Source organism: Octodon degus, unplaced genomic scaffold (assembly GCF_000260255.1).
Source record: "Octodon degus isolate 3935 unplaced genomic scaffold, OctDeg1.0 scaffold00131, whole genome shotgun sequence".
In the NCBI taxonomy this organism is placed as follows: Eukaryota; Metazoa; Chordata; class Mammalia; order Rodentia; family Octodontidae; genus Octodon; species Octodon degus.
The window spans coordinates 672444-689452 of NW_004524707.1; the positions used below are offsets into that span (position 1 = coordinate 672444).

General features: G+C 44.6%; 1 protein-coding gene across 2 annotated transcripts in view; it reads right to left on the minus strand.

Moving 5' to 3' along the window:
* The window catches only part of Lemd1 (LEM domain containing 1), a 34809-nt gene extending 21761 nt beyond the window's left edge, over positions 1–13048 (minus strand). The window contains exons 1-4 of one of the 2 annotated variants that reach the window (XM_023701224.1): positions 12956–13048; positions 11470–11589; positions 10381–10503; positions 7055–7119 (exon numbers count right to left, since the gene is read on the minus strand). In XM_023701224.1, coding sequence (XP_023556992.1) covers positions 7055–7119; positions 10381–10503; positions 11470–11551 — 270 coding nt within the window. In that variant the 5' untranslated portion in view covers positions 11552–11589; positions 12956–13048. Of the gene's footprint in view, positions 1–7054; positions 7120–10380; positions 10504–11469; positions 11590–12733; positions 12809–12955 lie in introns of those variants that run through there. The other variant, XM_023701225.1, reaches the window with a different exon arrangement.
* Between the last annotated feature and the right edge of the window lie 3961 nt (positions 13049–17009).

The window sequence follows — 17009 nt, forward strand, 5'->3', positions numbered from 1 at the left end:
TTCTTTCTTTCTTTCTTTCTTTCTTTCTTTCTTTCTTTCTTTCTTTCTTTCTTCTTTCTTTCTTTCTTTTCCAGAACCAGGGATTTAACTCAGGCCCTTACACTTGCCAGGCAAGCACTTATTCTACTGAGCTATCTCCTCAGCCCCAAGATGAGTTTTCATTCTGTGGGAGAACACCTGTCAGCAAATCTTTCAAGAAAGCCTTTTGTTTAGTAAATTTTCTAATTCTCTGCAGGTCTGAAAATGTCTTTTTTCACCATCATGTTTAAATGCTAGCTCAATCTTGCATAGACATCTAGGGTAAAAATCATCTTCTCCAAAAATATTAAGGATCTGACCCCATTGCTTTTTGACTTCTAGTGTTGCTGATGAAATCTGCAGTGAGGGTGAGGAAGGCCCGTTCATCTGTGAATGGCTTTTCTTCTTTATTCTTCAAGTCCTCAAGGTTTTTGTCTCTTCCATTTCTTTTGCTAGCTTGCACTCTCCCTCTCTTGCACCCCTCCCTCTCTCAAAATCACTAGAGAGAAGTTCTGAGGCTGATTTTTCTGTTCTCTCGTTCCAGAACTTCTATCTGAAGAGCCGGCCACATAGCTCAGTGGGTTAAAGCATCTGCAAGAAGGTGCAGGGGCCAGGGACTCAATCCTCAGGCCTGCTGTGCCGGCCCTGCCCCTGGGGCACGCTAAGACAGCAATTGACACTGGGCACGGTGGCACACACCTGTAATCCCAGCTCTTGGGAGGCTGTAAACAGGTGGATCACTATGAGTCCAACCTATGCAGTGAGACCCTGTAGATCCTATAGATCCTTCCCTAAAATAAAAAAAAAAAAAAAGTGTTCTCTAGAACTTCTATCTGGACGCCATGATTTTTTGTAAAGCTTGTTACCATCACTTTACTGCACAAGGATCCTCCCCCTTTTTTAAATTTGTAATTTGAGGTAATTTCTTGTCTTAGCTCCCATTGTGATTTTTACCTTTTCTACTTTGTTACTCAATCCATCCAGCTTTGTTTTCAAGAACTCAAATGTAGGGGCCGGGGAGATGGTTCAGTGGAATAAGTGCTTCCCTGGCAAGTGCAAGGGCCTGAGTTCAATCCCCAGTTCCACCAAAAAAAAAAAAAAAAAAAAGAAAAAAGAAAAAAGAACTCAGAGATATTCTTATCACCCTTTTTTAAATGTATTTAGTACAGGGTCTACAGGTTCTCACTATACAGATTGGACTCAGTGATTCTCCTGTTTTCAGTTTCCCAAGCACTGGGATTACAGGCGCGCACACCATGCCCAGTCTCAGTCGTGGTCTCAGTGTGCCCCTGGGGCAGGGCTGGCATGGCACGTGGGGGATCAAACCCCGGCCCCTGCTTCTGCCTAAGCAGGTGCTTTAGTCCACTGAGCTATCTGGCAGGCCCTCTCATTACCTTCTAACAAGTCTTGGCTCCCCAAATCCAGGACTGGGCTCTTGTTTTGTCAGCATCTATGAATGCCTTCTCCACTTTTCTCCTCTCTCCACCTCCAGGACACTTTTCCTGTTCCTTTGCCCATCTTGCCAACTTGGATCAGAGCTGGAATTGTGGCTGTGTTGTCAAAGGTGGACTGTTTTCTTCTCTTGAAGAGTAAATTTGTTCTTGTACACTGAGGAGACTCTAGAAATTCAAACTTTTGAAAATGTTATCTGCTGTGCATTGGCCTGAGGGAGCTGCCCTGAGCAGGAGAACATGTCCACCCTGCAGCTGGCTTAACACCAGTGCTGAGTGCCCAGTGCTGGGACAGCTCAGCATGAGGCCCGCAGATTAAGTGATGGGAGGGGGGCTCAGGAAACTATTATAATCCTTATTTATGGATAAGAACTAAGACATGACAAGGTAGAAGGTCCTGATCCAGTGAGAAGCAGAGCTGGGATTGAACCCACAGAGGCTGAATCTAGGCTCTAGTTTTGCTTGTATCCAGAGCTCATTTGTTACTTTCTAGAGGAAGGAAATCACACCACCTTCTGGACTCACTTTCTCCTTCAAGAGGGTCTAGCCAGACTGGGGATGATGCTCAGTGGAAGAAAGCTTGCCAACATGTGTGAGGCTCTGGGTTCCATCCCCAGCATGAAGGAGGAGGAGAAAAGGGGTGAGAAGAGAAGAGAAAAAGACAAAGAGAAGAAGAAAAATGTCCTGCTATCAAACATGAATGACCCACAGGCAGAGCGAGGTGGAAGCTCTGCTATGACCGTTCTCTGTCGTCATTAATTTGCTGTAAAATAAGCGCTGGCTCTCGAGAGAATGCAGTAAGGTCTGTCTATGGAACAAAGCATATGACATCGGAAAGGAAGGCATTCAGAGAGGACAAAAGGTGTAGCCAATGGAGAGAGGCTGCCACCACTGCTACCGCCAAAGCCTGGATTGATTAAAGGCAGACAACTCTATAGGATGAGTTTTTAGCTTACTTTCCATAACCTAGAGCAAAAGCTTTGGGACAGAAGGAGGCTGGTTGAAAAAGCAGATTCCTGGGCCCAGACACACAGAAGGTCCTTTGAGGAATTCTAGCTGAATGTGAGGATAGATAGCAAATGAGGAAGAGCATTCAGGCTGGAGGAAGAGAAGGAACTGAGTTCCTGGCAACAAAGAGCGTGCTGTCCCTGGGAGAGACAAGGAAACACCCAGATGGGGCCAGGAGGGCTCAGGAGGCTCTGGAGCAGCTTCCTTCCTCTGGCACTGGGTGTGGCAGCCCTCCCTTCCAAGGTGGGACTCTTCAATGCTTGGAGCTGCTGCAAACCCAGAGTCACCCTGTATCCCTGCTTGTAGGGTGGTCTGAGTTCACTCTTCTTGTCCAGCATCCTTTTCAGCTCATGTCCCTTTCCTTCTCAAAAGCACCCTCATCGGATGATACATTGCAGGGTCACCTGACTCAAAGCCCAGTTCAAGGTCTTGAGTATGCTAAGCAAGCACTCGTATCAAATCATGTCCCCAGTCCTGACCTGGCTTTCTGAGTGTTTTTGTTTTGTTTTGTTTTTTTAGCCAAACCAGGGATTGAACTCAAGCCCTTGTGCTTGCCAGGCAAGTGCTTATTCTAGTGAGCCATCTTCCCGGCCCCCTGAGTGGTCTTAATGACTAAATTCAATAGGCTGTGCATGTGATTTAATAAAATATGCTTATACAGTGTCATTAAACAGGATCAGGAAATTGACATGGCCCAATTCTTAGTCACTTCTATTCCACTAGAAACCTACTAAAATGGGGGAAAGAGGGTGTTTTGGAAAAATGCAAATATTATCAAGAAAGGCACTTAGAAGACTGTTAGGTCCAGACCATTGCTCTTAAGTAATTAAAGTCTATAGTGTAAGACAAATGTCTCAATAAACACACTTTCTACTGCCTTTTACATGGAAATTTAAATGCTTATTTACATTTACTTTCAGATTTAAAATTGAACAGATGTCTTGGGGTCCTTGTAAGAATCAAAATGGCTTAAATAAATCCTTCATATCAAAAGATTTTATGCCATAACAAACTTTCTATTTAATTCTATTGCCAATTCAAAATATTGATGTGGTTTTATTTCAGGTTTATGTAAAGCAGTGACTGAAGGGTACTGGTTCCACTTGATACATTTTAAACACTCAGGTTGATTTTTCTACTCTCAACCTCTTTGCAGGAACTAGACAAAAGGGTTTTCTGCGGAACTGAGACTTACTGAATGGGAAGGACTCCTTTAATGATGCATTAAAATCCTTTTAGAAAATTTGATATGCTATCAAAATTACTTCATCAAATCTGAATTATGTTTAAATGGGAAGCTAATGCGACAGCATTTTGTGGCAGTATTTACCTGGATTTCTTTTCATTACTTGAATGCTGCAGGCAGCTTAAATACTAGAACAAATTTGCAAACCAAGCTACTGTCACCAGAGCTGTTTGGTAGGTGGGAGGGTGGGTAAACTGGGGGCCTGTGACAGTTAATGAATATGGTAAAATGCCACATTTAAAGGCATTCACATGAGTGGCCTTTGAGACATTCCTTAAGAAAAATCACAGGATTTTAACAGGGGGGAAAGATAGGTGAGGCAGAAGAAGAGGGAGAATTCTAGGCTTGTAGAAGAATTGGGGTGAAGGAGCATGGGGAGAAAGTGCAGAGGCACACGGGGGATTGGTGGCGGGGCAGTGGCTGAGTGACAGGAAGATGGGGTTCCAGGAAACGCTGGTGTGTCCTCGGACACAGACTTGGTTTGCCTCTTTGTTGAAAATCTCTGGGCAAATAAAGGAGCGACATTAAGACTCTTTGTGAAGAGTTGAAGTGGAATTGGGAAAAGCTGGAAACAGGCCATTTAGGAAGATTTTGCAATAGTTCAAACAAAATTTTTAAAAAGCATTATGGATACAAGCTAGCTTAGCAGCGGTGGGAAAAAGAAAGGCTGAATGCCTTTTGGGGTTTGTTTCATTTTGCAGTGCAGGGGATCAGCCCCAGGGCCCTGAACAAATCTCACCAACTGATTGACTTGAGAGAGCTAGAAGATTAGTATAGCACACTCTCAGGTGTGTCTGCGTCGGCCCTGTGCTGTGACTTGGGGGCTATGTCTGGCCCCTGACCCCTTGCTCCCTGGCTCTTCCTCTGCTCTGCTTCCTGGCTGGGTGAGCCACTTTCTGCCCTCTACCATGATGTTTTTTGTCTTGGACTGAAACTGAGCCAGAATAAACCTTTTCTCCTATGAGTTGCATATGTCAGGCACTGTGTTCCGGCCACAGATAACTGATCAATGCACCGAATTACACCTCCAGCTCTAACCATAGTTGAAATCCCTAGGTCCAGGCACTGCTCACGTGAGAGAATTACTTCTGGGAATCACTGAGTAGCTAGCTCAGGATTGCTTGGAGTCTTTGGGGTTAGACAGCGGGCAGATGGTGAAGCCATAAGAGATGGGCTAAAAGGTCTTCTGTGCAATGGGCTGTGCGTGAGTCTTCTGGGGGCCAGGGGCGGAATGCTACGATTTGTGTCTAGGTGTTCCCCAAAAGCCTCATGCAGTCATCATGATTAGTTCATAATCCTATGCTGGGATTATGGGTGTGAGTGCTACACCCACCCTGGGGCAGATAGCCTGAATGCATTGTAAAGAAAGGAGAGAGGCTTGCTCTCTGCTTGCCCTCTGCGTGCTGCTGCTCCTTTTTTGCTCTTGCTGCTTTGCTGTTTTCCACTGACATGAACAACTGCCCTCTACCATGTGCCACTGCCTTGGAGCCAGCGGATTATGGGCTAAAACCTTCACAAACTGTGAACTAAATAAAACCTTCTTCAATTTCTTTCTTTCTTTTTTTTGGCAGAACCGGGGATTGAACTCAGGCCCTTGTGCTTGCCAGGGAAGCGCTTATTCCACTGAGCCATCTCCCCAGCCCTTTTTCTTTTTCAAAAAATGTATTTAGTACAGGGTCTACAGGGTGCACATGGTCTCACTATGTAGATCAGACTTGTAGTGATCCTCCTGTTTTCAGCCTCCTAAGCATTGGGATTACAAGTGTACACCACCACGTTTAGTCTCAACTACAGTCTCAGTGCGCCCCGGGGGTAGGGCTGGCACGGCTTGTGGTGCTAGGGATCAAGCCTCTGGTCCCTGCGCTCTGCCTAAGCAGGCGCTCCTTTCTTAATTTTGGATACTGGGTATTTTATCCCAGCAATGAAAAGAAAGTAACTGAGACACTATAATGATAAAGAGACCACAAAGGCAGGCTTGAGCTGTGTGAAAATGTACTTCCTCCTGGCTGTTTCCCTGAGTTCAAGGTATCCAGGGAGGACAAGTATAAATTCATCTATATCATCTACAAAATATTTATGATCATGAGTCACCACTTACTGGGTGAATTCGAGAGAGAGAAGAAAGAAGTTGTAGAGAGAGAAGGAAAAGAAGTCCCAGGGTGGGCGTGGAGGGAATCAAGACAGTGGTGATGATAAGGGAATAACCTGGAGCTCCAAGAGGAGGGGCTGAAGGCAGAGGTCTCAGGCATACGGATGCATAGAGGACAAGAGAAAGAGTCAGAAAGGAAACATGGCGAAGAACAGAATAGAGATTGAGTGACGGTGGAGTGCTTAAAAATGTCAAAGGTATCAGAAATTATGAGAGACAACAGCCATAAAAGAAAAAGCCCAGCTCACTCTGTACAAGGAGCTCCAAGCACGTTGGGAGGTGAGTCCTGCTGGTAACTGTGCTGGGAGGCTTACACCTATCACCTGACTTCTCCAGGCAGGCACCGAGAGTAGGGGCTGTGGCCTCACCCCAAGAACTTGGCCTCCTGCCTCCATACAGTGGGGGAGTGGAAGCCAGAGATCAACCTCCGGGAAAGAGAGGAGGGTAGAGACTCACATCTATTCTATAAAACCCAGCTCAGCACTATGTGGGAGTGTGAATCTGTGATGGGGAGCGGGGTAGAAAAGGAGGGTAGAGGCAGGAGGAGCAGGGTGGCAGCTCTTTTGAAGGAACCATGCCCTCTTATTCTGGGTTCTCTTCTGGAACATGAAAATTGTTTCACAAAACAGAAGCCTATGTTCAAGTGGTTGTTTGTTTTGGTTTTTTTTTTGCTTTTCACTTTTGTCTTAGGTTCTGGGGATCGAAGACGGGGTTGCACTCTGACTGAGCTGCATCCCAGCCCTTTTTATTTTGAGGCAGAGTCCTGCTAAGTTGTTCAGGGAGGCCTCACACATGTTACCCTCCTGCCTCAGGCTTCCGATTAGCTGGGGTTAGAGGCATGCTCCCCCATATCCATTTCAAATGATTTTCTTGAAAGAAGAATTTAATCACTCTAACAGAATGAAATGATAGTTGCCTTTCTTTTTTTTTTTTTTTAATTTATCTCTCTGTGTGTGTGTGTGTGTGTGTGTGTGTGTGGCCAGCTCAGCCCACCAGGGGGCGGGGCTGGCTGGCATGTGGTGCTGGGGGATTGAACTGCGGTCCCTGTGCTTTGCTAAGCTTGTTCTAAGTAGGTGCTTTAGACCACTGAGCCATCTCTCCAGCCCCTGCCTTTCTTAATATACATGAAAGATGCTATTTCCCATTTTCAATATTAGAATTCAGTATTAGAATTGTACATACTTTTTTGGAATCCTTGCTTTTTTCTGTGGAGAATATGAGATTTCCTTTCAGAGTGATATTAAGCTCTGGATCATGGGAAACAAAAGGAAAATAGGCCATGAGAACATACAAGCCCACCAAAGAAATAAACACCAAGCACTGGGGTGAGGTCTCACAGTCACAGGGTGTCTCACAATCACAGGGCACTTCCATGAAGGGAAAGAAAGCTACAGCACCCTTCTGAAGGAAAAGACCCTCTCAGGACGCCTCTAGGAGCAATGCAGAGCTGGCTGCTCATGGGTGGCTGTGTGTGTGTGTGTGTGTGTGTGTGTGTGTGTGTGTGTGTGTAACTGGGGCTTGAACTCAGGCCCTTGCGCTTGCCAGGGAAACGCTTATTCTACTGAGCTATCTCCCCAGCCCCTCATGGGTGGATTTTGCACACACCTCCTTGTCCCTATACACTCACTATGGGCTCCACATAGTCCCAAATGGAAGGACAAGGCAGGGAGATTTTCTCCAGCTCTGTACAAAAAACACCCAGGAGAAAAAAGGCCAGAGCTATGCTCACACTTTACCACTAGAGGGGAATCAGCCACTTTGGTTGGTGTGTTTGTGCTTGGTTTTGGAGCGCTGGGTGGGGGGTCAAACTTGGAGCCTCCCACTAGCCAGAGAAGCACTCTACCACTACATCTCATCTGCAGCCCTACTGTGGGAGGTATTATGATCAACGTGGAGGATTCATGTGCTATTGCACCTTCAGCATGGCTTTCCATGGGGAGATTTCTTTCTTTTTTTTTTTTTTTTTTTTTTTTTTGGTGGAACTGGGGATTGAACTCAGGCTATTGCGCTTGCCAGGCAGCGCTTATTCCACTGAACCATCTCCCTGGCCCTATTTATTTCTTTAGAGACAGGTTCTCACTATGTAGCCCAGGCTGGCCTCGAACTCAGAAATCTTCCATCTTTAGCCTCTGAAGTGCTGGGATTGGAAGCACTAGCATGCCATCACACCCCAAAATGGGGAGATTTCAAATGAGCTTTCCATATGAACAATATGTGGGAGCTGGGGATAATAGTGCATGTTTGTAATCCCAGCACTCTGGGAGGCTGAGGCAGGAGATTTTCAAGCTAAAGCCTGGCCTGAATAAATTAGTGAGGTTTTTTTGTTTTGTTTTGTTTTTGTTTTTTTGTTTTTTTTTTTTTTTCAGAACCAGGGGTTGAACTCAGGCCCTTGTGCTTGCCAGGCAAGCACTTATTCTACTGAGCCATCTCCCCGGCCCCAAATTAGTGAGATCTTGTCTCAAAATAAGTACATAAATAAGCAAGAGAAGGGACTGGGAATGTAGTTTGCTGTGAAGGCCCTGGATTCAATCCCCATTATCATGGGGGAGGGGGTGGAAAGAGATTAGATAATAAAAGTGTTGCCACTGTCCAAACAATGGGTGAAAATAAGAAAACTGAAACACTCTGTTTGGATGACCCAAGGCTCGTCCACAGGCCTAGCGCTCCCTGTCCCCACCCCGCCATTGCTTCCCCACCCCAGAATTAAATGGTTTGGTGAAATGCTCAAGGCTGGATTTCTGACCTCACCCCCTCAGTTCCGTTTCAACCCCTCCATCCAAATGGCTCCAGGGGTTCTGACATTCTTCCGATGAGCAAATCCGAGTGCATGGCTCAGACCACGCTTGGACAGCCAGGCCTTCTGCTTCAAACAAACACTGGCCACTGATAGCAAGGACTGCATGACAAAGGTGTGGCTGAAAGGGAATCTTCACTGCTACCTGGTGGCCCATAGCTAGGGACCAAAAAGTGGATGTGGGTGGACACAGTGACAAAGCTCATGAACTAAAAGGCCAATTTTCTCCCAACCCCAGCACAAATGCACCTGTGGGGGGACTGCAAGTAAGGACCCAGGGAGTCTGCGCCTGAGACAGTCCCAATGTAGCTCTGCTGTGACCTGAGTCCTGGGAAGAGATCCTGAGGCAGGTCCCATCCCTTGCACTGTTTTCCAAGAAAGCCAGGTAGGGGACAAGATTTGGGATATGTTCAATACCCAGGAGGGACGTGGGATTGCCACTTCACCCTGTGACACCACTGTACTAACTGTCCTACTCAGAGGCTAGTGCATCTGTCCCAGATCCTCACTGTCCTTTTCAAATGAGTCCAGCGATACCTAACCCTTGGGGATGGCTTTATCACCAATCCCAGGATTACAGGAGAATTTCCAAAGGCCACTTATACTGTTGAACTTCTGACATGAACTATTTCACAGATTAAATGTGATCCAAAATGTAATGTGTTCATCCTCACAATAGATATTATGAGTGAAGGGTAGAGTATGTGGTCGAAAAGGTACAATTTGAGAGCCAGAGCCGGGTTCTAATCTCAGTTCTGTCACTTCCATTCCATGAACATAATACATACTGAATTCTTGCTGTGTGCATGGTATTGCTCTAGTTGTTAGCAGAGGATGGTGAGGAGGACAGACGGCCTTGCTCTTCAGGGCACTTCCTGTGTGTGCTTATCTACTGAGCTACACGATGGGCCTATCACTTCACCTCATGGAGCTCCAGCTAAGGGTTTTGAGGGTTCCATGAGATAATTTAATGTACACCAGGCCCAGAATACGTGAGTGGCCTTCACGGAATGTCATTTCACTATGGCTCATAGAGGATTCCTGGTCACTATCTGTGAGGAATAAAAACACTAGCATATGCTGTGGGAATCTCCAAGGCCATCCTCCAGAGCTCTGAAGCCAGAAACCACTGAAGGAGAATGGTGCTCCTAGGGCCAGGGCCGCTATTTAAAAAAAAAAGCCCAGGGACTTAAGACACTGCTCCCACCATGTACTCTGTGACACAAAAGGAACCAGCAGCCGTCAGCTTCCACGTAAATCAGGAAGGCAGTTGGCACAGGAGGGGCTCCGGAGGTAGAGGCTGGTCCATGTTTCTTAATAGACATGAAATCATTTAATCCGAAGAAAATAATGATCAAATGTATTGATTGAGACAAAGTGGAGGAAGAGACCTCAAAGGAAGTCTGAAATTTATCTGTAGGAACTTCTGCTTTTAAGAAATCAATATATATCTGGCTCTAATTAGTTAAAGGATACACAAATTGACCAATCCTTCCCCTAACTTCCAACCCAACTGAGTCTCTGGGATGAACACAGACATGGAATTTCAGATTCCTTTTGCAGCCCAGGGACCTATTTTCCCTGCTCCGTGTGCAAACAGCCCACACAGCTATTTCACAGGTCAGCATGTACACTATTTAAAGCTGCATAAATCATGCCGGACAGGGTATTAATAAGTGCTAAGTTGCTATTTAGCAGCAGCTTACGACAGTACCTTCACTGTCATCGCTGTCCTTAGGTCCATCCAGCTTTCTGGGTCCATTCAGCATAGGTGGTGCACAGGGAGGTGGAACCAACAATTGCACTAACTTTTTTTCATACACTTTTCTGGTGGAAGCTGAGAAAGAACGTGGAGAACAAATTGTCCTATTTTTATATGTGATCCTATGGGATTCAGGGTATTTCATAACTCAGACTTTTTTTTTCAGTACTAGAGACTGAACCCAGAGCCCTTGCACTGAGCTACAGCTCCAACCCTATGTAGTATTCTGAGACAGGGTCTTACTAAGTCAGTTAGGCATCTAGGCTGGGCTCAAATTTGAAGTCCTTCAGCCTCAGTCTCCCAGAGTACTGGAATTATAGGTGTGTGCCATGCCTACTACCTATGACTTTTTATTTTATTTTATTTTATTTTTTTGTGGCCTGCTCAGCTGGCCCCGAGGGCAGGGCTGGCACAGCATGTGGTGGCGGGGTTCAAACTGGGGTCCCTGCGCTTACATAGGCTTGTCTAAGCAGGCGCTTTACACCACTGAGCTATCTCGCTGGCCCCTACCTATGACTTTTTAGATGAAGCAGACCTCACAGCCACTGAATTCACTTCTCTTCCACAAACAAGTGGATTAGCCACAATCTCGGGGATTGAAAATATTTTAGAACAAGATAGGCATCATTGTACACCCTGCAGTATGTTTTGGGAATATAGATAATAAACATACACACAGGTAAGTAGTTAATACAGAGTCCATACTAAAGGCAAAAGAAGCTAATATAATAAAGAGTAGTAGTTTCTTCACTATTAAAAATAAACAATCCCTTCTCTCTGCCACCATACTTATTAAACTGTAAGGATCTTCCCTCTGCATGTATGGTTTTCTATTTTCCCATTCACTGGGGGATAGTGTACTGGGGATTGAATGCAGGGCCCCACACATACGAGGTACTACGCACTGAGCTACATCCTCAGCCTCCCTATTTCTATTTTCACAGCTTTTATTGTATATGCTCCCCCTCCTAAGGATTGTATGTCTTTGGAGGTAGATTGTAAATGATAAAGGAGTAGTCCCCTACGTCTGTGTATACGTACGCAGTATGGGGCCAGGTGACAATCCAAGCTTCTTCAGTTGCTTCTGCAATTCCCCGTCACTAAGACAATGCACATCCACCATGGCGATGGAAGTCTGGCCTCTTTTCTAACAGTGGAATCCTGGAAATGGCAGAACACTGAATTCATTAAGACAGCCTTATGAATAAGTACTAAGACTTTACTCACTCACAAGAGGGTTTTCAAAGCCATCTCCCTACTCTTGGAGGAGCATGCTCACAAAGCATACTTCATCCCTTCTGCTGTCTTCCACCATCAAGCTCTTCGAGCATTAGTGCCCTCCATATGAAGGTTTGGGTGCTGTCACCTTACCCAGAGTTCGTTCTTCTCTACTCAGCTAATGTGAGCAAAATCTTCTGGACAAAATGAACAAATATTTCCATTACTGCTCAGGAACTCTATGTAAGACTGAGCTCCAGAAAGATAAGAAGTTAATTAAATATGAAAAAGCTGAGAGAGATCCTTTTTTAGTGAGTTAAATAAAAGTTATTTATCCCTGCCCTCCTTTTGATGACAGTACAGAGAGTACAGAGCATTCGGTTATTGCAAACAGTAGTAGTTTTCACACTTGCAATTTAACTCTGAGCATAACGAGATGGTAGTTTTTAATTAACCACCAGCAGACTTTGTAATTGCTGAATTGGCATTTGAAAAAAGTCAACTATTCATTCTCTGGCACACGAATTGATTTATATAGATTTATGCAAGTCTTGATCCAGCTTCCAAACCTCTGCAGCCTCCAGCCCAATCAGTTTTATCTCATTGATCTCTTGATCTCCCTAAAACCAAGCTCTCTACCCATCTAACAAAATTGTGAGAAAGACAGACCCATTTGTCAAGGCTTTTAACAGAGATTTTTAATTTAGGAGTTTACTTATTGTACCTCATTTCTATCACGTTTCAAGGCTTCCTAATACTGCAGTGAAAATGACCACAAGATAATTACTCAGCATAAGAGGATCTAGACCAATTTTAAGTAATGACTTTGCTTTTATTGGTGATCAATCAGTGTCCAATTAGGAAGAACACTGTATACAAGCTAGAAAAAGCCATGGCTTGTCTTATGTGGGTGTTCAAGGGCATCTAGCTAAACAGTTTCAGCTTTACAGCTCTGCTTATTTTTCTTGCACGTAGTAAGTACTTAGTAAATGCTAGTTTCTCCTTTCTAGGTGTTTGGGAAGCTGATTTAACACTTCTAGTCAACTAAGAAAAAAACCTAATCCTAGAAAGAAAAGGGGAACTGTACCTCAGCACCTCAGATGTTTTTTCTTTGCTGGTGGCTAGCTTTGGCAAATCCTGTGACATTTGTTCCTGAGAACAGCTGTCTGTTGTTTCCCCAGCTTCCCAAAAATAACCTCCAAAAGAACCCTCATCAATTTCAAGTGACACTAGACAATTGCCTAGAGGGTACACGCATATGGAAGAAAAATATTCAAATGAAATCCAACTGGATGATTAATCCACTTACCCCTTCACATGGTTATCTAAAGTCTATGCAATTGGGCTGGCTACTGAAGCCGGGTGAGTTGCACCCACAGATCTCCACTAGCAACCAAGCCCTCCTTGCTTGTTAGATATTATGGTAATCATAATACCGGCAGTGTGACATCAGTAACCCCCATAGCAACAGATTGATGTGACAATCAGATGATTAATTTAAACTAAGTTCAAACAGAAGGAAGCACTGGTCGACTTCATAGGCAGATTGCCATGAGAAAATGTCAAGAGAGGCAGGGACGTTATCATTAGGCACAGGAAGTAGGAGCTGCTACCACGCCAAGTGGTAATGGTGCCAATAAATTAGTAGGAAAAAGGAGAAGTCAAACAAACTCCAGAGTCTAGGCTAGCATAAAGGGACCCACAGTCCTAGATGGGTGATTTGGCCATGTGTTCTAGGGAAAACTGAAATGTGGAAGAAAACTCTATTAATTTGTTAAGGATTTCTTGCTAAAGAAAATAAGAATCAGGATGGAGTGCAGGTAACTGTTCACACACTGGAGAAGTCAGATGATTTGATCCTTTTCAAAGCACTTCATGTCTCTTTCAAGTCACTGGATGCTCCTGTAAGACAGCTGAGACAGATGCTGTCATCTCACTGCGATAGGTTTCTTCTTGTTGCCGCTTTATTTAGTTAAAGGAAAGATCCAGCAGAGTATTAGCTTGGGCATTTCCTGAAAGACTGCTGCAATTTTAAAAACAATTATGCAAGACAAAATGTAACTGCGAGAAAACACCATGCCAATGTGTTGATTAAACACCAAGGAGAGGAGGGAACCACGTGAAAGAGTTTAAGGGAACAGTGGCACCTGTTCTGACCTCAGCTCTGTCACTTACTGGCTGGGTGACAGGATCCAGGAAGTTACTAACCCCACTGTGTCTTGTTTCGTTCACCCATAATGGGGATGACAGCAGTACCAGGCATGCTACTGTCACAAAGGGCCAACGGATTATAACACACATAAAGGAAGCATTACATAAATGGTTTCAATTATTGTAACTAATCATGAGCCCTATCCTCGAGAAGTTTCAATATCTAGTCTCTTCTTTGGGAGGCTCCATCCCATTGACACTTCATTAAAGGACTTCAACCCTTTTAAGATCCTGGGAAAGAGCTCAGCATCTCTGGGTGGATGTCTAAGAAGGCTCCCAGGCTACCGCTCCAAAGTTACTGAATGGAGCATTCCAAACAAATGCGCAAAGCAGTGTTTACCAACACCCAAACATTGGATTCACCAAACAAAAACTTTGAAAATTGACACATTTGTTCCAATCAAAGCAAATAAATGATAGGCTTGGGTTATTAGGATGCACAAGCATTTTGTTTACATTTCCCAGAATTGCTTTCAACAGAAAAGCAACCAGCAGGTGGAACCGCTTCCATTTTAAACAGCAAGACTGCTGGGATGAAGTAGTCATTTTTCAAATATTTTCTTGCTCAGACCTCTGGGATTCAAAACAAGGCTCACTGAGAAAGAATTAAACACATGCTGGCAACCAACATCTGTGGGCCAAGCTCCCTAATATATGTAAACTATTCTGTCCGAAACTATTTTCTTAAAGATCTACCTTGTGTGTATCCATTATTCTATTATCAGCCTTATATCATTTAAGAATTCCTGTACTAAGAGCAATCCTGAAATATCTGACTTCAGAGTTTGTAGCATTTCTCTCAGTTTTATCTCTGTAGTTCTGGGCATTAGCCTGAGTTTGTTTTGTTTTGTTTTTTGGGTTTTTGTTTGTTTATTTGATTCTTATTCTCCTCAGAACCGCAAAGACATTTTATGCCATTTCTTGAGGGAAGTAAGTTTTAATTGCCAATTGACTAGGTATTCAACATGATAAGGTACCTAAATCCTGAGCGCTTCCTCCTTTCATTAAAATGTAGATCCAATTTCTCTTCCCTTAATGCCACATGCTGTTATTAAACCAAAATAACGGAAATAGCAAAAGCCAGATGTCACTTCAGTCTCAGGTTTGATGTGGGGCACAATTTCCTCTCCTAAAGTTTAATCTACCAGTTATTTAGTAACCCCATCCTTCTGAAGAATGAACAATTTAAATGTAAATGCAATTTACATAGAGGAGCAGGTAGTAGATTTGCAGTTTCAATTGCCAATAACCATTTGCAAAGGGGGAAATCAACTAAAGCAAAGATCAGCAGCTGTCAGTCTGAAGTTTTCATCATTCACCATTCTTAGATAACCTCCTCCCAAAGCCACCTGCCTCTGAGGCTCAGTTACTAAAGCAAAAGGAAGCGGAACACAATCATTTCCCCAGATATTTCAAGCTGAACTTAATACTGACTTGGGGGAAGGGAGGCAGATCTGGGTTTCTAATATTCTTTTTTTTTAATTTATTTTTTATTTATATATATTTTTGTGTGTGTGTGTGTGTGTGTGTGTGTGTGGCCAGCTCAGCCCACCAGGGGGCGGGGCTGGCTGGCATGTGGTGCTGGGGGATTGAACCGTGGTCCCTGTGCTTTGCAAAGCTTGTTCTAAGTAGGTGCTTTAGACCACTGAGCCATCTCACCAGCCCTCTAATATTCTTGATCTAAACCTGTTGTAATCACTGCTGAAATTGTTAGCTGACCAGTTCACCGCAACAAGTACTTATTCATCAGCTCCTAGCGGATAGGCATTGTGCTTGACCTAAAACAGGGAAAAATAGCAGAGAATAAAAGATGCAAAAGCCTCAGACTTTGTGTGTGTGTGTGTGTGTGTGTGTGTGTGTGTGGTACTGGGTATTGAACTCAGGACCCTGTGCTTGCCAAGCAGGCACTTATTCTACTGAGCTATCTCCCCAGCCCAGCTATAGACTTTAAAGAAGCTCATTGTTCTGTTAAGAGAAAAAAAAAATGATTAGAAGAAAATAAAGGGGCTGGTGAGATGGCTCAGTGGTCTAAAGCACCTACTTAGAACAAGCTTAGCAAAGCACAGGGACCACGGTTCAATGCCCAGCACCACATGCCAGCCAGCCCCGTCGCCTGGTGGGCTGAGCTGGCCACACACACACAAACATAAATAAATAAATTAATTAATTAAAAAAGAAAATAAAGTGTCAGCAGAGAAGCCCCAAATCAGGGTCCCTAAAGAGTCAAAGGTTTCAATAAGATTGAGACTTCAGCATGGTCAACAGTGTGTCATAAAACCAGGGGTTGGATGTAGACAGCTGTGGAGTGTGAGAAGCCAGGAGAGACATGAGCCAGGCTGCAGAGGCGGGGCCAATTTGTGAGACATCTTAAGGAGCATGCTAAGGAGCTTGGACACGCTTGGAAGTTTTTCATCTGGAGGCAGACCTTTAGTGGGACTAAGTAGAGAATGGCTCAGAGGGCAGAGGTGGCTACAGGACTACTAGGTTATCACAGCAGTGCAGAGAAGTGCTGATTCGGCCTGTGGGGGGAGGAGAGAGGAAGACGCAGGATTCATGAATGATTGAGGAGGCAGGAGAGCCAGAGCAGGGCATCTGGTTGGTGTTTCCTCTTCAATTCACTTGCATAGACACCACCTCAATACAGATCCTTTGTCTCAGCCGCGAGCCTGCTTACATAAGGAGCCATATGGAGTTTGGCCTACACAGCACTGACACTTTAAAAATTAGTCTGGGCTGTTCTCTCAACTCTTGATTACCCCATGACTTGAAGGCAGCAGCAACGCAGATAATCCATAACTCGCTTCTCCTTGGCTTTAGGATTAATTACACCTTTTAGAGCAAATTTGCCTTCCTAATTAATCTTTCTCAGACTGATATTAAAATTAACTAACACTCGCTCACCCCCCCCCACCCAGTTGGGCAGGGGAAGGGGAATAGGGCAAGCTGAGCACGGGGGAAGCTAACGGAAGTGAAATTCACTTTGGACTGACTGCGGAGGCAGAGCGGGGCTTGGCTCTGCTGCAAATACTAGGCTCCAGCTCTTCAGGACCGGACCCCTGAGCACCAGCTATGTGCCAGCCACCCAGCTACGACTGAAGATGAGAGCCGAAGCTCCCACTGCTGGCTTCAACGCGGTGCCATGCATGTTCCAC